General features: G+C 59.3%; 3 protein-coding genes, 1 long non-coding RNA gene and 1 other non-coding gene across 5 annotated transcripts; 2 read left to right on the forward strand and 3 right to left on the reverse strand.

The window, feature by feature from the left end:
• Positions 1–1693: 1693 nt before the first annotated feature.
• TRNAQ-UUG (transfer RNA glutamine (anticodon UUG)) lies at positions 1694–1765 on the forward strand. The gene has a single exon. It is a non-coding gene; the product is annotated as a tRNA-Gln (tRNA).
• Positions 1766–4155: 2390 nt separating this feature from the next.
• GNGT2 (G protein subunit gamma transducin 2) lies at positions 4156–6098 on the reverse strand. Its single transcript, XM_009900126.2, has 3 exons — positions 5964–6098; positions 4846–4934; positions 4156–4440 (listed from the first exon to the last, which is right to left on the reverse strand). The coding sequence occupies exons 2-3, from the start codon at positions 4927–4929 to the stop codon at positions 4315–4317; spliced, it is 210 nt and encodes a 69-aa protein (XP_009898428.1). The 5' UTR covers positions 4930–4934; positions 5964–6098; the 3' UTR covers positions 4156–4314.
• A 1189-nt stretch (positions 6099–7287) lies between these two features.
• ABI3 (ABI family member 3) lies at positions 7288–12561 on the forward strand. Its single transcript, XM_054176898.1, has 8 exons — positions 7288–7569; positions 8478–8645; positions 9888–10064; positions 10704–10786; positions 10929–11024; positions 11419–11600; positions 11719–11841; positions 12363–12561. The coding sequence occupies exons 1-8, from the start codon at positions 7453–7455 to the stop codon at positions 12521–12523; spliced, it is 1107 nt and encodes a 368-aa protein (XP_054032873.1). The 5' UTR covers positions 7288–7452; the 3' UTR covers positions 12524–12561.
• Positions 12562–15156: 2595 nt separating this feature from the next.
• On the reverse strand, positions 15157–16011 carry PHOSPHO1 (phosphoethanolamine/phosphocholine phosphatase 1). Its single transcript, XM_009900134.2, has one exon. The coding sequence runs from the start codon at positions 15964–15966 to the stop codon at positions 15214–15216; it is 753 nt and encodes a 250-aa protein (XP_009898436.2). The 5' UTR covers positions 15967–16011; the 3' UTR covers positions 15157–15213.
• Positions 16012–16804: 793 nt separating this feature from the next.
• Positions 16805–23195, reverse strand: LOC128898999 (uncharacterized). The gene is made up of 3 exons (XR_008463036.1): positions 23038–23195; positions 20122–20224; positions 16805–16901 (listed from the first exon to the last, which is right to left on the reverse strand). It is a non-coding gene; the product is annotated as an uncharacterized LOC128898999 (long non-coding RNA).

Consider the following 23195-nt stretch of genomic DNA (forward strand, 5'->3'; position numbering starts at 1 on the left):
AAAAGGAATAAGGGGGGAAGTAGAGGAAAAAGAAGGAATAAGGGGAAAGGAAGAGAAAAAAGAGGGGGAAAGGAATAACGGAAAAGGAATAGAAAATAGAGGGGGAAAAGGAATAAGGGAAAAGGAATAGAAAATAGGGAGGAAAGGAATAAGGAGAAAGGAATTGAAAATAGAGGGGAAAAAGGAATAAGGGAAAAGGAATTGAAAATAGAAGGGGAAAAGGAATAAGGGAAAATGAACAGAAAATAGAGGGGGGAAAGGAATAAGGGAAAAGGAACTGAAAATAGAGGGGGGAAAGGAATAAGGGAAAAGGAACTGAAAATAGAGGGGGGAAAGAGGAGGGGATAAGGGAGAAGGAACAGAAAATAGAGGGGGGAATAGAAGGGGATAAGAGGAACAGAAAATAGAGGGGAAAAGAGAAGGGAATAAGGGAAAAGGAACAGAAAATAGAAAAGTGAGAAATAAAGGGAATAAGGAAAAAGGATAAAAGGGAGAAATGAGGAAATAATAGAGGAAAAAAAGGCTAAATAGGAAATGGAGAAATAGATGGGCAATAAAAAGAGCAATAGAGAAAACAGAGACATAAAGGAAGAGCACAGGAAAAATAGAGAAAGGGAAGGAATTAGGATGTAGTAGAGGAATAAATGGGAAAGAAAGGAAAACTGAGAAAGTGGTAAAATAGGGAGAAACAGAGACAGAGGGAAATAAGGCAAAAATAGAGGAGTAGAGGAGGGGAAATTGACAAAAAGTGGAGAAATGAAAGGATGGAATAAGGAGAAACAGAAACCTAAAGGGAAGGAATAAGGAAAAACAGAAATAAAGGTAAGTAGAGGTCAAAATAGAGCAATAAAAGGGGAAACAGGAAAAAGAAGACATAAAGGAGGGCAACAAAGGAAAATAGAGAAATAAAGGAAGGGAATAGAGAAGATAAAGGGGAACAGAGGAAAAAACAGACATAAAAGGAAGGAATAAAAAAGGGGGAATACAGGAAAAGAAAGATAAAATAGGGAAAGAAGGGAAAATAGAGAAATAAAGGAGGAAATAGAGGGGGGAAAGGAGAAATAAAAGGGAAAAAGAGAAAACCAGAAAGGGAATAGGAAAAAAACTGAAACAAAGGCAGGGACTAGATATAAAACAGATAAATGAGGGAAAAGTAAAGAAAAAAGAGGGGAGTAGAGAAAAAAAGGAAAACGAAGAGGTGGTTTAAGGAAAAGCACGGGAATAAAGGCGGGAAATGAGTGGAAAATAAGAGCAATAAAACGGGGAAATAGATGTTGAGGGTCAAGGAGGAGGAGGAGGGTGGCAGCGATGAAGCTCGGGACCATCCCGCAGGATGCTACGGCCTGTCCTCGGTGCCGGTACGGTGATGAAATGGGGTTCGCAGCAATAATTAGTGTTACTTTCGAAGCGAGGCGGGGGATGGATCCTTCGGGGTCCCGGTCGCCAACCGCAGCGGCAGCCTGCGCACCCTCCTAGGCGGCTCAAGGGCACCGTCCGGTCGCTCTCGGTGCCCTTGAGCCACCTAGGAGGGTCCGCAGGCTGCCCGCAGAGGGGGGACACACGGAACGGGGCCAATCTCGAGGTGCACAAACACAACGCGCCCGGTAATACCGGAGACAGCGAAGGGAAACCGAGAACCGGACGGGAGCGAGTGCCATAGACTGAGACCGCGACGACAGTCCGTGGACGCAGCGGTCCCATGGTGTAATGGTTAGCACTCTGGACTTTGAATCCAGCGATCCGAGTTCAAATCTCGGTGGGACCTCGTGTTCTTTTTGCCCTTCGCGGACTGGCCGGTAACGCAGCGGGAAGCGGATAAGAAACCGGAACCGGGACGCCGGAGCGGGAGGCGGTACCGGCTGTTTATCCGTCTTGATCCCTCCCGGTTCCCGCCGGGCTCCATCTTGTGCGGGGGCGCCGGGTTCTTCAGTGCGCATGCGCAAGTGGGGACGAAGGTGGGAGTGGAGGGGAGCAGGGTCCTGCCGGCGGCTTTCTAAGCGACGATTGGGCGCAAGCGCTGACACTCTCGCTAGCTCTGCGCTGCTATTGGCTGAGAGCGCGCTTCGCCCCGCCTACCACGCATTACCGCGGAGGGACGCCGTGAGGCGGCGGCGCCAAGGCCAGTGGGAGGGAAAGGGCCTTAAAGGCTCCGCGCTGCCTTAAGCCCCCGTCCTGAATCCCTTCAGCAGCGGCTTAAGGCGACTCTGACGCAGGTTTCCAGCCGTTTTAACGTCGATTAACGGGTCAATCCCCTCCGAGCGCAGGAAACGCCGCCGCATCCCGCGTATTGGCCCGGATTAGGGGCAGCCGCGGGTGCTTTGATTTGGCCCAAAGGGCCAGGCCCAGGTGCAGTCCCTCAGGGCCACCCAGCCCCTCCCGCCGCCCTGCCCCTCGTCGCCACAAACACGACACAGGCCGTGGTGGAGCCGGCGGGTTTATTTAGCGTCTGCAACGAAGAGAACGAGAAAACACCTTCACGGTGGTCCTGTTTGTTGGGCTAAGGAAGGGATGCAGAGTGGAGGTGCTGGCTGCAGGGGGAGGGGCGGTGAGAACCCCCTGCCCGAGGAAAAGCCTCTTCCTTGTGTCTGTGCCCTGCCAGGGAAGCCCCATCTTGGGGTGCCTTGGAGCTCAGCCCCCTGGGCACGGTGCCCATGAGACCAAGCAGGAGAGCTCTGCTCCAAAGGGGGTCAGAAGCCATTTTCCTGCAAGCACAGTGTTGTGTAAGCTCGTCCCAGGCTTGCTCAGAATCACCAAGGTTGGAAGACACCTCAAAGACCATCAAGTCCAACCTGTCACCACAGACCCCCTGGCTAAACCACGGCACCAAGTGCCAGCCTCCATGCCCTCTGGGAGCCCCCAGCAGCATCGCCACAGACCCTCACCCCTCCCCCGAGGCTTCAGGTCCCTGCTGCACCATTGACTTCTCTCCCAAATCGCTGCATGGAAGAGGTTAGTTCCTGCCCTACGTTTGCAGTCGTTGTCTTTGCTGTGCCTAAATCTGCCGTGGGAGGTAGGAAGCCTCCGAGCAGAGGCTGGCTGAGCCTCAGGGGAGCGTTTCACCTTGGGTCTGGAGGCTTCTGCAATGTCAGAGGTGAGCTAGTGTGAAGCACAAGCAGGATAGGGACAGCCTGCAGCCCAGCCAGGACCTGAGGGATTCACAAATAAAATGAGCTGCTGCTTCTGGGGAGGGGGTGGGGAAGGGTCAGAGGGTTTCCCCAACGTGCAGCTGTAATGGATTTCAAAACAAACCCCCAAACTTTTCCCCAACAAACCAACCCCACGAAGCATCTTGAGTCTCACTCCAGTTGGAAGCTGGCAGTGCCCCAAATTTGTCCTAGGAACAAAAAAACCCTGCCCTTAGGTAAAGGAAGAGGATGGCTTGGCATTGCTGGCTTAGGGCTTGGTGAGTCCTGTCTTGCTCCAGGGAGCTGCTAGCCCCAAAACCTCCTGCTCCACTCCCAAGTCACAGATGGGATTTGTTGGGATGAGACTTTGCTGCCCTTCTGCCTGAGGACCCACCGTGGTCACAGGCAGGACCTGACAGCAGTGGCCTTGCCTTCCCATGGGCTGGCAGGGGGTTTGCAGGGGAGGAAGTGAGACTGACAAACGGGCTGAGGGCTTGACCAAGCTCCCTGGGGCCTCGTTCCTTCCCGTGCCCTCCCTTGTGCTGGGTGAAGCCCACCCAGCCCTGCTCTGGCCACCCCCTGGCTCTGGATGTACAGTAGGTGGCTATAGGGCTGGTGAACAGAGGTGGCCACCAGCTTGGGGGGGGGTGGGGGCATGAGTTGAATAAAGAGAAGCAAGCTTCAGACCCCTCTGGGAGCCCCCAGAGCGGTGGGGTAGGGACTGCCCTCCTGTGCCAGCTGGGGAAATCGAGGCACCACGAGGAAGTGGCCTGAGCAAGGTCCTGCCGGGAGGTTCTTCTGCAGCAAGCAGGGACTGGGCTCAAGTTGTTTGGAGGAATCAAAAGAGACCAGACACAGCCCTGTGGGTTCATTCAAGCTGCTCAAAATGGAGAAGTTTTGCTTGCAGGAAACCAGCCACAGATGAGCTGTGAGAGCACAAAGCCCCTCGCTGCGCTGGCTGCTGAACCTCAGCTCCGGTGGCAGGGGAGGGGAGGTGGGGGAGTGGATTTTTGCCTCTTTTTGGTCTTTTTTTTTTTTTTTTGGTCTTCTTTTGCCATCTTTTGACATCCTAGGCTTTGGTTCTGGGCTCCCCAGTGCTGAGGTCAAGACTACAGGGAAAGCAGGTTTCTGACAGTCTTGGCTTGCACACGGGAAGGTCCCCGTGCCCGGCGGTGCCAGCAGCAGGGGGTCAGCTTATTGTACAGCCACCCTTCTCCTTAAAGGGGTTCTTGTCCTCAGGGACTCCTTTCAGCAGTGGATCCTCACCTGCCATGGACTCGATGTAGTCCTTGAGCTCTTTGCCAGTCTTGGAGATCTGCCAAGGAAGGAGAACATTCCCTGGGGGTTAGGGGATCGAATCCTTGCCGCAGAGCTGCGCTCCCCCTTCACCAGCTGCCTGCAAACTGCTGCCCACAGCCCCTGCAGCTGGGAGAGGGAAACCGTGGCGAGAAACATCCCACCCAGCATGGCACGTCCCCAAGGGCGTCCTCAGGGTGCTGTGGGCCCCTCACCAGGTGCTGAGCTGCAGTCCCTGAGCTCTGGGGCGAAGCCTGAGGGGGCTGTTTGCCTCATGTGCACAGTCCTGCCTGTGTTTGAGGCTTCATTTCAGGGGCTTGGTTCTTCTCCTTTGGAGCATGATCAGGGCAGGTATTGATCTGAGGTGGTTTCCCTGGTAGGTAGCCTGGCCAGGAAAGCTTTGCCTTGTGGGTGGGAGACTCACCATTTGCCTCTCGTTCTTCACCTCCTTCTTCAGCTGATCCAGCTCCATCTTCAGCAGCTCCTTCTCTGTCATGTCCTGAGCCATGTTGCCTGTAACCACAGGGAAACAGCTCGTTAGGGTGCAACAGGCTTCTCCTGAGGCACATTTAGGACCACTGCTTTGGCTCTGATGGTGCTGGAGACGCTGCTGACATCTCAGCTGCCCCCATGACGAGAGATGGGCTGATGCTCAAGAACAAACAAGGCAGGTGGCACCTCTCAGAACCCTTCTTGTAACATCTGCTGCAGCCAGATTTTTGTTTGCTTGTTCTCAGCAGGCACATCGAGTGCCAGATGCAGTCTGAGGGCAGCAGAGGAGGATCCAGCCTGGTTTGTAAAGAGAGCTTTGCTCCCCCCAGGCTGTTTTTCTCCAAGACACAAAGTGGGGTCAGCTGCCCTGGAGAAAATCTGCTGCCTTGGGGCTGTCAGAGCAGCAGCCACATAGGAGGACCTGGATGTCCAGGTCTGCAAACTAGAACTTCCTGATGAGTGTCCTGTGCTTGGGCAGGAGCATCTTAGCAGGTTGTCTAAGGAACTAAACAGCTCCCTCCTTGTGCCTTCCCTCCCCCAAGTAAGTGACAACGTTGGTTTGTGGCCCCTTCACTGCTCTGACCTTGGTTATTTGCATGCAGAGGATTTGCTTGCTGCAGCTGAAAAGGGTTTTTGGGGGGGGGGGCTGTGTGGGTTGCAAAAGTCCAGCTCTCCTCTCACAAAGACCCAGCCAAGGGTTATGTGAGATCCTCACATGGCTCAGATCTGCTCCCATGTTAAAACCTGGCTTTAAAAGCCTGCCCACAGCCTTTCAGGTCAATAAAGTCAATGTGATCGAGCTGAGTCCTGCCTTGGCCCTGCTTTGGAAGGCAGCAAGCTTGTGTATTGCAGACCCCACTGGCCTTCTGTGGCTGCTCCCAGGGTGTGTGTCCAGTGCTCCTCTCCCCAGCGATGCTCTCAGGGCACGGCCAGCCCCAGGAGATGCTTGTGGCAGAGGCATGAGGAGCCAAAAGCCATGGTGCCACCTTGCAGCCCACCCAGGTGGACCCCACGATGCCATTTGTACCTGCAGGGAGCAGAGTCACTTACCTGTGGGGACGAGGGGCTGCCCCTCTCAGCAGTGGAGATGCTCAGAGATCCATCTGAGGGGAGATGCTGCCAGCTCTTGCTCTGAGCTCGAAGACTCCTTCAGCTCTCTGGGAGGGGAGCAGATGTCTTTGGTCCTTAAGCTGATAATAGACTCAGGAGAGTAAGCTGGTCAGGTGTTGGGCATTAGCCTCAAAGCCCAGGGTAATCGGTGGTGGGGCTGTGGGGAGGGCGAGGAGGGATGGGGAAGTGCACTGTGGGGTCAGGGGGTGACTGAGGCACCTGGGGAGCCCTTGAACCCCTGCTGTGGGTGTCTTGGTCCTGGCAGGGCTGGAGGGACTGAGCCCTGTGGGGAGGGACCGAGCCCTGTGGAGACTGGAGTGGCTTTCACTGAGTTTAGGATATGGAGAGAAGGGACCTGGGGGGCAGGGGACCTTAAGGGGCTGGCACAGCCTGGTTGGGGGGCCAGGAGCCGCTGGGGCAGCCCTTGGGCCTTCAGGGTGTGAGGAGCTGGGCCGGTGCTGGAGGAAATTCATCATTTCCCTCATCCTTGTGCTGGTGGGGCCATGGGCTCAGGAAGGGCCAAGCCCTAACGTGGCTTTGCTCCTGTCTGGGCAGTGTAAAAGTCACTGGGGCCGGGGCCAGAGCTTAGGAGGCTCCCAGAAAGCACCTGCGGAAGGAGGAGGAGGAGGAGAGGGTGGGGAGGGATTTCCAAGCACTGGGGAAGTGGGAATTTCCTCCTCTCAGCACGGCCTCACCCACAGGGATGTGAAACATGGTTAGCAAAGCACGGAGAAGGACAGGGTGTCCCTGGGGAGGGACAGACTGGTGCCTCCGTGGGGTCACTTGTGACATCCCTCTGTGCCCTGAGCTGAGCGAGGGCTGGGTGACCTGCGTGGGGTGCAGGGGAGATTCTGGGGGCAGGAGGGGAAAGATGCAGGGAGAAGATGAAAGGAATCGCTCTCCCTGGATGCTCCTGAGCCCCACACCTCCCAGCAGGGCAGCAGTGGCCCGTGGAGCATGGGCACAGGTGGCAGAGGGGGGGTCAGGATGTTTTTGGTCACTCACCCCCACTCTGCACCCAAGCTTCCTCCAGGACTTTGCTGTCTCCGCCGTGCTCATCCCCTGCCCCGCTGGGGTAACCAGCAGCCATGGCTGGGAGCTGCCCCCCAACACCTCCTTCATGGGGCTGGCACCAAGTTGTCTTCCTCCCCCGCTGACCCTTTCCAGGGCTGTGATGTGAAGGTGGCCAAGCTGAGCTCCACGCCTGCGGGATGGCCCTAGGGGGGGAGGGGGGACGGGGACCGGGACCGGGACACGGCGGCGCCCCGGGCCCTGCGTCAGCACCGCCGCGAGCTTCAAAACGGCGCCGGGGAGGAAGTAGGAGCTGGAGCCCAGCACGAAGGAGAGGCAGGAGCTGGAGCCCAGCACGAAGGAGAGGCAGGAGCTGGAGCCCAGCACGAAGGAGAGGCAGGAGCTGGAGCCCAGCACCATGTCAGAGCTGGAGCAGCTGCAGCACCACGACATCCCAGCAGGTCGCCAGATCCTGCGTGACCACCACTGCAACCTCCTCAGGGTCGCTGACTACTGTGAGAGCAACTACCTGGAGGTGAGTGGGACAGGGACGGCAGGGGGACATCGTGGAGTGAACGGTGGCTTTGGGGCTGGGTGAGCTGTTGGGGACAGCTGGGAGCCCTCTGGGGTCCCAGGAGGGTGGCTGGTGGGTGACATAAAAGGCTCTGACCTCAGAGATGGGAGCCTGAGCACTCCCATTAGCTGCATGCTGCTGTTTGGGGTTTTCCTCCTGTGTCTCTGTTTCCCCTCTTGCTCCACGGCAGCTTTTCTGTTCACCTCTCAGGGTGGGTTGGGGACAAAGGCAGAGTGCTCCAAGGGTTTGGTACCTCTGGGAGATGGGACTATGGACACCAACTCTGCCTGGGCTGTCCCCAGGGTTTTGGAGGTGCCTCCTGGCAGGGCAGAGGCGAGCTGCTGCCTGCATACACACAGCAAGTGTGAAGCTCTGCCGCTGCCAAACTCCCTGCTTCTGCCTGGCCCTTACCGAGGGAAGGGGGGACAGGAGCCTTTGGGGTGAAAGAGGAGGGGAAAGGCTCATTCTGGCCCTGTTTGTTTGGGTCAGCTCCCTGTGTGCTTCACAGAGCAGTGGCTTTGCTGGCTGGAGCCAGCCCCTGAGGCTGCTCCCAAGGGGCTGAAATATTCTGAGGACTGAGAAACCGCCCGGAGCAGGGTTGGTGCCATGGCCGCTTGGCCTGAGGGTGACAGGAGGAGGCTGAGCATCCTGGGGCAGCATCCCAGGGAGGGACCCTGGCGCTGGGAGAGCTGAGCAGCGGTGCTTGATGGGTGTGCATGTGTCCTGCTGCTGGGGCTGGGGGAAGTTTGATGCATTTGGAAAGCAGAAGGAAGCATCTCTGCCACCGTGTGACTCCGGCACGGAGGTGGAGAGCGGCGGTGGCCGCGTGGGGTGGCCTCGGCCCTCCGGCTTGGGCTTCCCCTCTCCAGGCCAGCGACAAGCGGAAGGCGCTGGAGGAGACGATGGCTCTGAGCACCCAGTCCCTGGCCAGTGTCACCTACCAGGTCAGCAGCCTGGCCACTGCCTTCCTCCGGCTGCTGGACCTGCAGGCGGCCGAGCTGCAGAAGGTGGAGGCCGACGTCCGCTGCGTGGCACAGGTGGGGACCACCCTCCAACGGGGACCAGTGTGTGTTGGGGCTTAGGTCCTGAGAAAGGGGGTGAGCTCCTGGGAGAGGGCACTTGGGCAGCTGGGAGAGGGTGAAGAGGCTGTCACACCCCTTCCCATCCCCCCCAATAACATCACCTTGCAGTGGAAGTACAAAGGTGGAACAGGCTGCCCAGGGAGGTGGTGGAGGCCCCGTCCCTGGATGTGCTCAAGCAATGTGTGGCCATGGCACTTGAGGCCATAGTTTAGTGGCCATGGTGGTGGTGGGTTGCTGCTTGGATTGGATGATTCTATGGCTCACTCAGCCTATCCTCATAGCAGAGGTGTTCCAGAAGCTTCCTGGGTGGTGGTGGCCCCAACAAAGACCCAGGACCCAGAGCTTTGGGTGGGTTGGAGCAAAGCGAGGAGCGGGGAGATTCAGGTTGGATGTTAGGAAGAAATTCTTCACCATGAGGGAACCCACCCCTGGAGACATTCAAGGTCAAACTTGAGGTGGCCCTGAACAGCCTGATCCAGTTGGAGATGTCCCTGCTTGCTGCAGGGAAGTTGGACAAGATGACCTTTCAGGGTCCCTTCCAACCTATGAGGATCATCTCCTTGGGTGGTTGGGTGAGTCACCCAACACATCCTAGGGAGATGAGCCCATCCAGGGCTGGGAAAGTGGTCTCTGGGGTCTTCTCCCAGTTTAGGCCCTTGCAAATCCCAGTGGACAGCACCATGGGAAGTGCCTGGGAAGTCTCAGAGGAGCCAAAGCAGAGTGATGGGGCTCAGGGTGTTGGCCTGGCTACCACTTTCCACTTGCTGGGGCCTGGCCTCATCCTCCCAGAGCTTAGGGACAGCAGTGCAGAGTCCTGTGGCCTCCCGCCCTGTTCCTGGCACTGGGAGGCTGCCTGGAACCTATCCAGCCATGGGAGGAGACGAGACCCTGTGCTCATGCTGGAAGCAGCAGGAAAACAGCTTATGAGCAGCCAAGGCTCACACATCCCCCCCACCCTGTCCCCTCATCCCCTGCTTTAGGAAGGGCCAGATGGCACCAGTGGCATCACTCTCCCCCTGCTGCGCCAGAGAACAGGACCTGCCCCCGTGATTTCAGGGTGGGTTCAGGCTCAGTCCTGACCCTTCCTTGCAACCCTTTCCCTTGCAAGGCAGGGAGACAGGGCTGGGAGATGTGGTGGGCCATGGAGAGGGGGGAGAAGGTGGGCCAGGCTCATGGGGACGGTGTCACTGTCTACAGAGGGTTGAGATGCACAAGGAGAAGGTGTCCCGCCGGGAGATCGGCTCGCTGACCGTCAGCAAGAGGTTCCCATCCTACCAGAAGATTGTGCCCCCCCCCAGCCCCCCCTGCCTGGAGCCCTACTACAGGAAACCTCTCAACTTCAGCGTCCTGGATGACATTGGCCACGGCATAAAGGTCAGCCCGGGGCTAGGAGGGGGCCCACGGGGGTGAGGGAGCTTGGATTGGCTGTCTTGGTCCTTGATGTCCCCAGGGTTGCACTGGTGGGTGCAGAGCTGAGCTCTAACCCCTCCACCTCAGCGGGGAGGTGGCCTCTGTCTGTGCCCCACAGCCCACTCCAGGACTTGAGGTGGTCCCATCTCGAGGAGGGGGACTGTGGTCCCCAAGCAGCAAAGGGAAACTGAGGCACGGAAGCGCTTAGCAAGAGCCAGCGGCGCTGAGCCACGGCGCGCTCAGCTCCACGCTGCCTTCCCCAGCACCCAAACCACCCCTGCAGGAAGACACCCACGGGGCTGGGGGGGGGGTGTCAGCAGCCTCAGGGGAGCGAGCCCCCCAGCAAAGCCAGCGTGGGGCTGGAGGGGAAGTGGTGACACTGGGGCTGTGGTTCCCATGGTGGCAGGCACCTCTCGGCCGCCTCCGCAGCGCTGCTGGCTCCTTCCGCTCGGCTGCTGCCGTGGGAGGGGAGCCCGGCGCAGACCTCAGGGTGCTGCTTCCCGTTGGGGGTGGGGGAGTGCTGCACAGCCCTCTGGGGTGCAGTGAGGCTTGTGGGGGTCACTTGGAGCCATCCTCAGCCATCACATCTCCCTGTGCCCGCAGGACCACAGCACCCAGCTGTCCCGCACGGGCACCCTGGCTCGGAAGGGGATCAAGGCGACGGCGCAGGCTTCAGGCACCTTGGGGTGAGCCTGGGGGGGCTTTGTCTTGCTGTGTCACCAGGCAGGTGACAAGAGTGGAGACAGAGCCACCAGCAGCAGCACGGCCATGGGGATCTCATCCCTATCCCCATGCCAGCTGGGAGCTCAGTGGCCACTCTGCCCACAGGAGAGGCACTCGAGTCCCTGAGCCCATCCAGCCACCCGTGGTTCCCGAGGGAAAGCTCTCCACAGCCTCCTCCACCTCCTCACTGACATCCACCAGGTACCAGCACTGCCCAGGGTGGGTTGGGAGGGTCTGAGGATGGGGGGGGTCAGAAGACCCCGGGGCAGCCACCATCACCTCACTGCTCAGGGGAGGTTCTGCTGCAAAGGGGTCTGGATGAAGCAATGAGGATCTGGGGAGTGGGAGGTTTGCTGCCCCAAGCAGTGCTGGTCTGTAGAGCAAAAATCTCCTCTTAGGGAGAGGGGAACTGAGGCTTGTGGTGGGGAAGGGCTTGGGACAAGAATTGCACACAGCTGCCAGGTCTCCATGGTGGTCACAGTGAGTGGCATCTCATCCTGGCATGGGGCAAGTGGCTGTGTTCAAAGAGTTGGGGGCAGAGGCAGCCCCCCAGCCTGCTCCCCCCTGCCTGACACCACTGCTCTTCCACCCCCAGCTCGAGTGGAGCCCCAGCAGCCCCCAGTGAGGGCATCCCAGTGCCACCACCACTGCCCTCCCTGCCAGGGCCATCTCCACCACCTGCAGCCATCATCCCACCACCTCCACCTCTCCCTGGGGACCTGCCCCCACCACCTCTAGGGGACCTTCCTGTGCCTCCACTGGACCTCATACCTCCAGGTGAGTGGTTGCTGACCCAGGGATGCTCAGCAGGTGGGCTTTAGTGGGGACATGGGGGCTGCAGAAGGCCTCTGCCTTCCTTGGAGCTCAGAACCCACTGATCCTGTGGGTTCTGCAGCTCCTGATGACCTCGAGCCACCACCAGCAGCAGCTTTGCCTGACTTTGAGGACTTGGCCCCACCACCACCACCACCTGCCACAGAGGATCCTCCCTGGGCCCCAGAGAACTACCTGGAGAAAGGTGCAGTGGATCCTTAGCTCTCCCTGAGCTTTTCACTGTGGTATTTGAAAGGAGGCTGGGAGCTGGTGATGGGATGAGAGAGGAAATGGCCTCAAGCTGCCCCAGGGGAGGTTTAGGTTGGGCTTGAGGAGCAATTGCTCCCCTGCAAGAGTGGTCAGGGCTTGGCACAGGCTGCCCAGGGAGGTGGTGGAGTCCCCATCCCTGGAGGGGTTGAAGCAATGTGTGGCTGTGGCACGTGGGTTTAGTGGCCATGGTGGGGTGGGGTTGCTGCTTGGGTTTGATCTGAGAGGGCTTTCTGCTCGAGAGCTGTGGGAAAAAATGCTACAGGCACAGCCTGAAACTACCCCAGGGGACTGCCCCAGCCCCAGAGCTGCTGTGGGCCCTGGCCCGCACCGGGCTGGGAGTGCCGCTGTGGCCTGCAGGGCGGGAGGGTGAGGCTCGTGGCCCCTCCTTGGCGGTGGCTCTGTCCCCTGGTGGTGGCCTGGCTGGGCTCATGGTCCCTTCTGTCCCTCCTGTGCCAGTGGTGGCCCTGTACCCCTACGCTGCGCAGCAGGAGCGGGAGCTCTCCTTCCAGCCCGGCGCCCTCCTCTTCGTCACGCGGCGCTACTCGGACGGCTGGTGCGAGGGGGTGCTGGGGCAGGACTCAGGCTTCTTCCCTGGCAACTATGTGGAGCCCTTCTGAGCACCCAGCACAGGCAGCCTCCAGCACCCTCCCTCCCACCCCGGCTGGGCCACATCCTGCTCCTGCTGAGGCTCTTTGCGTCTCCGGTTTGGCTTTGCACGGCTGAGGCCTGGGAGAGCTGTTTGGGCTGGGAAGGGCCTCTGAAGGTCGGTGAGTGCAACCATCAAGCCAGCACCTGCATGCCCACTGCACCACATCCCCAGGTGCCATGGTGGTGGTGAAGATGCTGGGCCCATGGGCTGATTCTGGTGATGCTTCTGGGAGTAAGAGCCACGCAGGACCAGCAGGCAGATACAGGAGATCCTAGAATGGGTTGGAAGGGACCTTCAGGATCATCCAGTTCCAACTCCCTGCCATGGGCAGGGACACCTTCCACTTGCTGCAGGCCTCATCCAACCTGGCCTTGAACACCTCCAGGGAGCAGGCATCCACAGCCTCCCTGGGCAACCTGTTCCAGTGTCTCCCCACCCTCACTGGAAAGAATTTCTTCCTGATCTCAGTCCAGCCTGTCCTGCCACTCCAGGCCTTTGTCAAAAGTCCCTTCCCAGCTCTCCTGTAGCCTCCTTCATGCATTGGAAGGCTGCCCTAAGGTCTTCTTGAAGCCTTCTCCAGGCTGAACAGCCCCAACCCTCTCAGCATGGCCTCCCAGCAGAGGTGCTCCAGCCCTCTGATCATTTCCTTGGCCTCCTCTGGCCCCCCTCCAACAGTTCAATCATAGAATCAACAAGGTTGGAAAAGACCTCAAAGATCATCAAGTCCAACCTGTCACCCAACACCTCCTGACTACTATACCATGGCTGCAAGTGCCACATCCAATCCCTTCTTGAACACCTCCAGGGACAGTGACTCCACCACCTCCCTGGGCAGCACATTCCAGTGGCTAACAACTCCCTCTGTGAAGAACTTTCTCCTCCCCTCCAGCCTAAATGAATGTGGCTGAACACCCACAGGGACAAAGCAGCACCCAGGGCCCTTCCTACTCCTCCCCAGCAGCTTGAAACAAGAGGGACAAACCATGGCTCCAACTCCCCCCGGTGTCCTCTAGAGAGCATCACTTGTAGCCTGGCCCCCACTCTTTTGCTCTCCCCCCAGCCCCCAGTGCTGTCCCCAGTTTCACCAGTTTGAGGAAGAGAAACCACAGACCTGGAGAGCCATTTCACAGCCAGGGTTTATGGCCTGGATACAAACAACTTTGTGTATCTGCAATATAGAGAGACAGATCTATCTGTATACATATATATGCTTTTGTTTTGTTTAGTTTCTTTAATTCCATGGCTTTAAGTTCCACACAGTTGAACAGGCTCTGGAGGAGGAAGAACAAAGAGATGTGTGCATGGTGGTGGTGGTGGTGGGGAAATGAAAAGAGAGAGGAGGAACAACTTCAGAGCTGCTTTGGTTATTTCCTTACTGCTTGGGTTTGCTGCCAGGGTTTTGATGCTTTGGAGTTGGTAGAAGCCACCCTCAAGGGGCTGGTAAGGCTGTGGATAAATCCAGGAGAAGCCAACCCCAGGGAGCAGCCAATACTGTAGAGGGTTCCCCCTGCAGAGTGCAATTAGAAGGGGTAATTAATACTGCAGTGGGGCAAGGGGAGGGGGAGGTGACTGGAGGTGGGATTCTGGCCTCTGGGGACCCAATGCCAGGAGAAGAGCTACAGCACCACACCTCCCCGGGTTGGGGAAGGTTTGGCACCCCTCAAGCAGGTCAGGAGGAGAAATTCTTCCCCTGCCCCCAAGCTGCTAGGGGAGAGGGCAGGATCCAGCCAACAGGAGGAGATGATTGGTAATGGCTCAGGCAAGGAGGGCCCTGCCTGCCCTGGGGACATGGCAGCTGCTTTGCCCTGGAAGCAGAAGCAGAGGATGGAGGTGGAAGGCAAGGGCAGGTCCTTCTCCCACAGAGGGATATGGTCACTGTGCCCATGGCCTGGGTGGGGATGGGCCAGAGGAGGGTTTTGGCAAGGTCCCACCTTCCCAGGAGGTTTCCTGTCCCTTGTCTCATGATTATTTATTCCTTTTTTCTTTTTTTCCCAGAGAATAAAGTCTCAGGAGACAAATCTGAGTCCATCACAAGGCTCAGCAGCTGAGCCAGGGGCTGCCCTGCCCAGGCTGGCTGTGGTGGGCAAACTGGTGAGGCTGGGCAGCAGAAATGTCCCAGATTCAACTTCCAGTGGCCTCCCACAAGAGGCAAGGAGCCCTCAAGCATCAGGTTCAAGGCAACAAACAGGGTGGCTCCTGGCGTGGCCAGCGGAGAGGGGGTGATGAAGGCAGGAGGAAGCATGTGCAGGGCCCAGCTCGGGGGGAGCTGGCTGCTTCTGGTCTTTTAGGCATTGCTCTTGTCAAGTCCAAAGGGAGGGAACAAAGATCCCCTCCCTCCACCCAAAGCTCATCACCACTTAGCGTTGGCAAACACCCACGCTGGAGCAGATGTCCGAGCTGCACGGAGAAGGCTTCAGCTCAGCGTGGCAGGGGAAGGAGAGGGGGGTGGGACCTAGAGAAAGTGCTTTCATCGTTGGGAAGAGAGGAGCTTGGGAGAGGAAAGGCAGGAAAAGTGACCCAGGAGTCAGGGGGGAGGGTGCTGAGCAAGCAGTGCCAAGGATCACGGGGTGCAGGATGCGACACCCCCCGCCCTCGCTTGCCCCGAGCTTCTCCTTCCCCAGCCGCTTTGCAGCGAGCGGAGTCTCTTCCCGGCCGGCCTCAACACTTCTTCTTGAGCAGCTCCTGCAGATAGTGGGCAACTTCTGCAGCTGACTCCCAGGGGACAAGAGTGGCCTGGAAAGCCCCAGGCTGCTTCTTCTCCATCTCCTGGGCCATGCGGTGCATGGGGTAGCCCTTGCGGGGGAAGGCCACGTCGGCGGCGGTCAGAGTCACCGAGGGGCAGAAGTCGTTGGCGCCGTCGCCCACGTAGAAGACCCTCTCGAACTCCACCTCCTCCTGGGCTCTCTCTGCCAGGTACTCCGTCAGGATCTTGCGCTTGCACATGTTGGCCGGGCAGGCAAGGCACTTGTGGCTGTGGTAGGGCCCCAGGGTGAGGTAGCCTCTCTTGTCGAAGCTGGAGGGGTTGCTGAAGACCTTGCGGAAGAGGGGCTGGAAGCCGGCGGCCCGCAGCTTGCACTCGATGCCGAACATGTTGGCGTCGGAGATGAGGATGAGCTCAAAGAGCTCCTGGTGCTTGGAGAGGAACTGGAAGAGCTCTGGCATGCCGGGGGAGAGGGGGATGCTCTCGTAGACGGCCTTGAAGTCGCCCATCCTGACGCCCTGCTCGCCCATGTAGGCCAGCACCCGCTGCATGTACTCGTTGTAGAAGCCCTCGCGGAAGGTCTGCCGCAGCTGCTCCGGCAGCGCCTGCCCCGGCGCCGCCCGCACCACCGACTCGTCGCTGTTCTCGTCCACGATGGTCTCGTCGAAATCGAACACCAGCAGGTACCTGGGGGGCCGAGGGGTGGCCATGCCAACGCCCTGCCGGGGTGGGGAGCACACACGCGGGCCTGGCCGTTAGCGCCGGCCCCCCGGCGGAGGGAGGCTGCCGGCCCCCGGCGGAGGGAGGCTGCCGGCGGAGGGCCCTGCCGTGCTGCTCCTTACCTACCGTGCCCCCCTCCCTCCCCCCCCACACACCTCAGCAGCTTGTTAACCCAGCTGGGCTTGGAGCGGGAGGGGTGGGGGGGAGGTAATCCCCTGCTGCCAGACCTCAGCCCTGGCCCTAAAGCCTTGATCCTGCCTCTAAAGAGATCATTCTGTCACCGCTAATCTGTTCCTGCGCTCGAGGAGGTCACTGTGCCGAGTGTCCTCCCGGGGGATGTGGGGACGGGGCAGGCCTTGGGCTGTCTTGTGCAGGGGGGGTCCTTGGGGAGGGGTTTCATTCCCCAAGCAGCTCCTGTCCCACCTCTGAAACGGGGTTGGTGTCCCTGGCAGTCCCTTCTTGCTGCCAGGACAGGCCTGGCTCATCCCAGCAGAGGAGAACACTTTGCAGGCTGAGCTTTGCTGCATCGCCCAGGTGCAGTTTACCCCCCCTGGGTTGGCTTAGGGTTGAGTTGGGCATCACAAGCACCTGAGAGGCCTGGGATAACCTGGGGCTGCCTCCTGCCCTGCTCCAAACCCAAAGGCACCACGGTGCAAACCCACTGAGCTCCAGCCCAGCCTCCCAGTGCCCACCCCACGCCCCAGCCTGGCTGCTCCCACATCACTGCAGCCAGAGGGGTGCAGGGTGGGGACCCAGCCTTGAGAAGAGAGGGCACAACCCTCCCCCCCCAGGAAGGCCCAGACTGGGGGGGAATGGCACTGACCTTAAAGAGGCATGGCAGCCCCACGCCCTCACAGCACCTTTTCATGTTAAGACCATCTCAGGCTGCAGGCTGTGCTTGGGGCTCGCTGAGCTCCTCCCCTGCCTGCAAACCACAGAGAGACACTGGTCAATGGTTTGAGTTCTCCCCAGCTGCCACCTTCAGGCATGCCACCAGATCATAGTCATAGAATGGGTTGGGTTGGGAGGGGTCTTCAGGATGGTCCAGTTCCAACCCCACTGCCACGGGCAGGGACACCTCCCCCCAGCCCAGGTTGCTCAAGGGCTCATCCAGCCTGGCCTTGAACACCTCCAGGGAGGAGGCAGCCACAGCCTCCCTGGGCAACCTGCACAAGTGTCTCCCCCACCCCCACACTGGAAAGAATTTCTTCCTCCTCTCCAGTCTCAATCTGCCCTCTTCCAGCTCAAAGCCGTTGTCCTCATCCTGTCACTCCAAGCCCTTGTCCAAAGTCCTTTCCCAGCTCTCCTGTAGCCCCCTTCAGGCACTGGAAGGCTGCTCTAAGGTCTCCCTGGAGCCTTCTCTAGGCTGAACAGCCCAAACTTCCTCAGCCTGTACCCATAGCAGAGGTTCTGCATCCCTCTGATCATCTTTGTGGCCTCCTCTTGACCCTCTCTAGCAGCTCCATGTCCTTGTGTGCTGGGGGCCCCAGAACTGGAGGCAGTGCTGCAGGTGTGGTCTCAGCACAGCATAGCAGAGGGGCAGAATCCCCTCCCTGTGCTGCTGCTCTCCCTGCTCTGGCTGCAGCCCAGCTCCTGGCTGCCTGCTGGGCTGCCAGTGCCCCCTGGCCCCCTCATGTTGAGCTTTCCATCAACTGACAGCCCCAAGCCCTTCTCCTCAAGCCTGCTCCCTCGAATGTCACAGCACAGCCAAGCTTGGGACCTTCTGTACCAGCAACAGAGGAATTAAAGGAGCCTCCAGGGAGTGGGGTGAGTGGGCAGAGCCCATTTAATGCTGCTGATCCCTCTTAATGCCCTGGAGCAGCCAGGCTTTGCTGCATGTGAAAGCAGGCAGCAGAACAGCTTGGCAGTGGCAGCCCAGCAGCCCATGGCCCGTGCCAAACACTGCCCCCGTTTTTTGGCAGCAGAATTTAATGGAGCAATTAACCTGGAATGCAAGCAGGCCCCCAGGCAGCTCCAGGCAGGAGCTGCCAGGCTGCAGCCCCCAAGCCAAGCCTGAGCCCAGGGTCTGTCACTGGGATTTTGCTGACCTCTTGTGGCACTCGGTGAGGAGAGCAGAGGGGTGGGAAAGCTCAACCACCCAGCCAGCCCACTAACCACCCAGCCAGCCCACTAACCACCCAGCCAGCCCAACATCCAACCAACCACCCAGCCAGCCCACTAACCACCCAGCCAGCCCACTAACCACCCAGCCAGCCCAACATCCAACCAACCACCCAGCCAGCCCACTAACCACCCAGCCAGCCCAACATCCAACCAACCAGCCAGCCCACTAACCACCCAGCCAGCCACCTATCCAACCAACTAGCCAGCCCAACATCCAACCAACCACCCAGCCAGCCCACTAACCACCCAGCCAGCCACCTATCCAACCAACCAGCCAGCCCACTAACCACCCAGCCAGCCCAACATCCAACCAACCACCCAGCCAGCCCACTAGCCACCTAGCCAACCACCCACCCAGCCAACTGACCCAACCAGCCAGCCAACCACCCATCCACCCACCCACCCACCCATCCAACTAACCCAACCAGCCAGCCACCCATCCAACCAACCACCCAGCCAACCAACCATTCAACTAACCCACCCAACCAACCACCCAGCCAATCAACCAACCACCCAACTAATCATCCATCCCTCCAACTAACCAACCAAGCATCCAACCAACCAACCTCCCAACCAGCCAACTGTGCAGCCAAACCCTGCTCAGAACTCAGCTGGGTGGTGAGCAGGAGGCACCAGGCCGTGGGACACAGGACACCTGAGCTGGGCAGCAGCAGCAGCCTGGCTTCAGTGAGGCTGGGAGCCTTTAAATTGCCTTTCTTCTTTTCAGCTGGAGGTGAGCTGTGGAGGATTTGGCTGGTTGGAAGCCCAGCAGCCAACTATTTTGGGCACAACCACAGCTCCTGACTCTGCTGAAGGAAGGAAAGCAAGTGGCAGTGGGTGCTGGAAATTCAGCCCTTGGCTTGGAAGCTCCTCCAAGGGATTGTTTGTGAAGGCTTCAAGCCCAAACACCAGGATCTGGCTTTGGGAGGAGCAGCCCCCAAGTGCTGAGCTTTATTTAGAGACATCCTTTGAAGCCAAATAAAGCTACAGCCAGCCTTGGAGTGGGATTGGCCACTACCATCTTCGGGTCCAGACCAAGGGAAACAGGGTGGAGGGGGAGGGAAAAAGGGAATAAACATCAGAGAATGGTGGGGTTTGCTGTTATGTTCTCCAGAGCTGCCAGCTGGTGGGGGAGGTGGGGAATAACCTGGGTCTGAGCCTTAAGGAGATGTTGTGGGACTGATGGCTTAGGTTGGACAGGACCTCAGAGATCTTCTCCTGCAACCTGCCTGCCATGGGCAGGGATGCAGAGAGTGATTTGGATTGGAGGGGACCTTCAAGATCAGCCAGTTCCAACCTCCCTGCCATGGGCAAGGGACACCTCCCACCAGCCCAGGTTGCTCAAGGCCTCATCCAGCCTGGCCTTGAACACCTCCAGGGAGGAAGCAGCCACAAGCTCCCTGGGCAGCCTGTTCCAGAGCCTCACCACCCTCAGACTGAAGAACTTCCTCAGCTCCAGTCTAACCCTGCTCTCCCTCAGCTTCAAATCATTCCTCCTGGGCCTGTCTCTACACACCCTCAGGAAAAGTCTCTCTGCAGCCTTCCTGCAGGATCCCTTCAGGTAGCAGCAGACCCTAAGGTGCCCCTGGAGTCTTTTCTCTAGGCTGAACACCCCCAGCCCCCTCAGCCTGTCCTCATAGCAGAGCTGCTCCAGCCCTTGGATCACCTTTGTGGCCTCCCCTGGCCTCCCTCCACCAGCCCTGTGTCCTTCTTATGCTGGGGGACACCACAACGGGGGGCAGCACTCAAGGTGGGGGCTCCAGCAGAAGAGAATCAAGAGGCAGAATCCCCTCTCCTGCCCTGCTGCCCACACACAGTGTTGGAGCTGGGGGTCTCCCACGAGCAGAATCCAACCAGCAGTGCCCGTGGGCACATCCCAGCTGGCTCAGTTTGGAGCAGGGAGAAGCAGAACCTCTGCAGGACTGAGAGCTCCACAGGACCCAGACCCCTGGAGGCCCTAAATCCCTGCAGGACTGTGTCGGTGCTCCCAGCAGAGCTATTTCTGCGTGCAGATGACTCACCCGGCGCCTGCCTCCCGGCAGGGTGTCCAACCACCTTCAGCAGCAAAGGGACTCCCTCCTGAAGCAAGGCAAAGTGGCCACACTGCCTAACATTGTGGGAAGCCTGGAGGTGGGAAGAGAAAAATCCAGCAGGTATTTGGCTCGGTGGTTGCACCAATTTAACACAATGAGTTCAGGACGAGGGGCAAAGTGGACCCCAAACGAGCACTGAGCTGCTGGGTTCACCCCGAGGGTGATTTCCAGGGTAGTTTACCTCCCAGATCCCACCGAATCCCAGCGTGGTGAGGAGGGTTGGAAGGGACCTCTGGAGCTCAGCCAGTCCAAGCCCTGCTCCAGCAGGGCACCCACAGCAGCTTGCCCAGGAGCACAGTGCCCAGGGGGGGCGTTGGAAGCTCTCCAGAGAAAGAGACTCCACAACCTCTCTGGGCAGCCTGCTCCAGGGCTCAGCACCCTCACACCAAACAACTTTGTCCTGTTCAGGTGAAACCTGGGTGCCAGTTTGTGCCCCTTGGCCTGTCCCTGGGCACCACTGAGCAGAGTCTGGCCCCAGCCTCTTGCTCCCCACAGCTCCTTTAGCTCTTGCTGAGCATTGCTCAGCTCCCCTCTGGGGCTGCTCCTCTCCAGGCTCTCAGCCCCAGGGCTCTCAGCCTTTGCTCCTCACAGAGCTGCTCCAAGCCCCTCAGCAGCTTTGTAGCCTCCTCTGGACTCTCTCCAGCAGTTCCCTGAACATTCTCTTGCTGTTTTCTTCCCCTCTGGGATCCCTCCAGGATCCTTTTGCCCCGAAGAGGCTCAGGGAGGACAGACGCTGAATCCCAGTAACATTCACCACCCTCTTTATCTCCCCCATCAGCTCTTGCTGTGTCCCAGCTGGGCTGACTTCAAGCTCAGTCCTGGGAAGGGTTCAGAGCAGGACAAGCTACAGGGAGCAGATCAGCAACTGTGCTGAGCAGGGCAGGGCCACCTCCCACTAGCCCAGGTGGCTCAAAGCCTCATCCAGCCTTGCCTTCAACACTTCCAGGGAGAGGGCATCCACAATCTCCTTGGGCAACCTGTTCCAGCGCCTCTCTACCCTCATAGCAAAGAGCTTCTTCCCCATGCCCAATCTCAATCCCTCCTTCTCTAGTTTCAAACCACTGCCCCTTGCCCACTCCAAGCCCTGGCAGAAAGTCCCCCTCCAGTTCTCCTGTAGCCCCTTCAGGTACTGGGAGCCTTAACCTTAAACCCCCATCTGATGTCTCTGGTGCATAAGAGATGTTTGGGGCTCTTCTCCTGCATTTGAACTTAAACCCCAGCCACTGACCTTTGGCAAAGTCATTTGTCACTGTCCCCACCCTCAGGGCAGGAGTGAAGGCAAAACAAGAGGGCAGAGGGACGTGGTTCAGGGGTAGTGGTGGGATTGTGAGCTCCAGGTGAGTGGTTGGACTTAAAGAGACTCATGGAATGGGTTGGGTTGGAAGGGACCTTAGAGACCGTCTGGTTCCAAACCCCTGCCACAGGCAGGGACACCTTCCACCAGCCCAGGTTGCTTAAGATCTCATCCAGCCTGGACTTGAACACCTCCAGGGAGGGGACATCCACAGCCTCCCTGGGCGACCTGTGCCACCTTTGATGATCTCAAAGGTCTCTTCCCACCTCAACAGTTCAATGGTTCTGCGTTTCTGTGAGAGAGTTCTGCTGCCCCAGAAAGCAAAAGCAGGGGGGGGGAATATCCTTCCCCAGCACCGTGCAGTACGTCACAGGGAATCATGAGCCAATTCCCCCACTTCTGGAATAAAAACCTGACCTGCTCCCAGCCCTGATCATCCAAAGCAGCCCCCGAAGATGAAGGAAATGAGCAAATCAACAGCAAATCGCCAGCGCAGAGCTCAGAGTGGTGTCTCTGCCAAGCCCCACCGGGCACCACCTCACCCCTTCTTGTGCTCCGTGGCTCCTGCTTCACCCCAACCCCGCCCGGAGCAGCGTTGAAGGAGACCGGGAAGACCCTCCCTGGGCTTAGGGGTGTCCCCCGCGCAGGGCTGCAGGGCCGGGGCCGGTCCCCTCGGGCTACGGGGACGTTCCCGGTTTTTTATGGTGTTTATCTTCCCTGCCTCCCGCCAGGAAGCTGCTGCGGTGTTACCGGAGCCAAAGCTCTCGGTTTTTGCAAGAAAAACGATTGCCGGCACCGGGCAGGTTTAGCCCCCAGCCCGCTGCGGCTGGCAGGCGGCGGGGGTGGGATTGGTGGGAAGGGTCCAAACCCAGACCCCCACCCCCCGTCCCCTCCACCAAGTTGCGGTGCCAGAGCCGCTGCCGGGCACACGCAGCCAGCGGCCTCTCGCCCTCCCGGGCACCGATGCCGGTGCCAGCCCGGTGCTGGGACCCACAGCGGCTGCTGCTCCGGCTCCGGTACCGGGCACGCTCCAGCTCTGCCGCCCGCGGAGCGGGACCGGTGCCGACTCAGGCACGGCCGCTCCTCGGGTCCTCCTTGTACCGGTGATAGCCGCAGCGGGGCTGACTCATGCACGATCCTGCCCGCTCGGCCCTCCCGGTACTGGCACCAGCCGCACCGGTCCCTGCAAGGTCGTACCGGATCGGTACCTCCCGGTGCCGGCACCAGCCGCTCCGGTCTCCGAAAGGTCGTATCGGATCGGCACCTCCCGAAGCCGTCACCCGCCGCTCCGGTTCCTTGCAAGGTCGTACCGGATCGGTACCTCCCGGTACCGGCACCCACCACCCCGCTTCCTTACAAGGTCGTATCGTATCAGCACCTCCCCGTACCGGCAGCAGCCGCCCCAGCCAGCGGAGACCCCCAGAGAGGGGGCACAACCCGGTACCGGCACCAACCGCAGCGGATCGGCATCTCCCGATCACGGAGCCTCCTGTCAGGTCGGCACCTCCCGGTACCGCCGCCCCGGTGCAGACTCAACGCCTGATCCTTACCGGGTGGAAATCTCCCGGTTCACAACGGTGCCAGTGGAGGGGGTGCACAGGGCTGCTGGACGGGACCGGTCGGGTACCGGCGATTCGGGGCGGGAGAGAGCAGTAGCAGCGGCGCACTGCGGAGCGGAGCGGCAGGGGCCGCTGGCAGGGCTGCCGCG

This window comes from Dryobates pubescens, chromosome 36 (assembly GCF_014839835.1).
Source record: "Dryobates pubescens isolate bDryPub1 chromosome 36, bDryPub1.pri, whole genome shotgun sequence".
NCBI classification, from domain to species: domain Eukaryota; kingdom Metazoa; phylum Chordata; class Aves; order Piciformes; family Picidae; genus Dryobates; species Dryobates pubescens.

Excerpts from the sequence above, each read along its gene's own strand:
- GNGT2 (XM_009900126.2), bottom strand. The coding sequence starts at position 4,929 with ATGGCTCAGGACATGACAGAGAAGGAGCTGCTGAAGATGGAGCTGGAT. Across the intron at positions 4,441-4,845 it reads TGAAGAACGAGAGGCAAATG|ATCTCCAAGACTGGCAAAGA; the intron begins GTGAGTCTCCCA and ends CTTCCTTGGCAG.
- ABI3 (XM_054176898.1), top strand. The coding sequence starts at position 7,453 with ATGTCAGAGCTGGAGCAGCTGCAGCACCACGACATCCCAGCAGGTCGC. Across the intron at positions 10,787-10,928 it reads CAGGCTTCAGGCACCTTGGG|GAGAGGCACTCGAGTCCCTG; the intron begins GTGAGCCTGGGG and ends CTCTGCCCACAG. Across the intron at positions 11,025-11,418 it reads TCCTCACTGACATCCACCAG|CTCGAGTGGAGCCCCAGCAG; the intron begins GTACCAGCACTG and ends TTCCACCCCCAG.
- PHOSPHO1 (XM_009900134.2), bottom strand. The coding sequence starts at position 15,966 with ATGGCCACCCCTCGGCCCCCCAGGTACCTGCTGGTGTTCGATTTCGAC.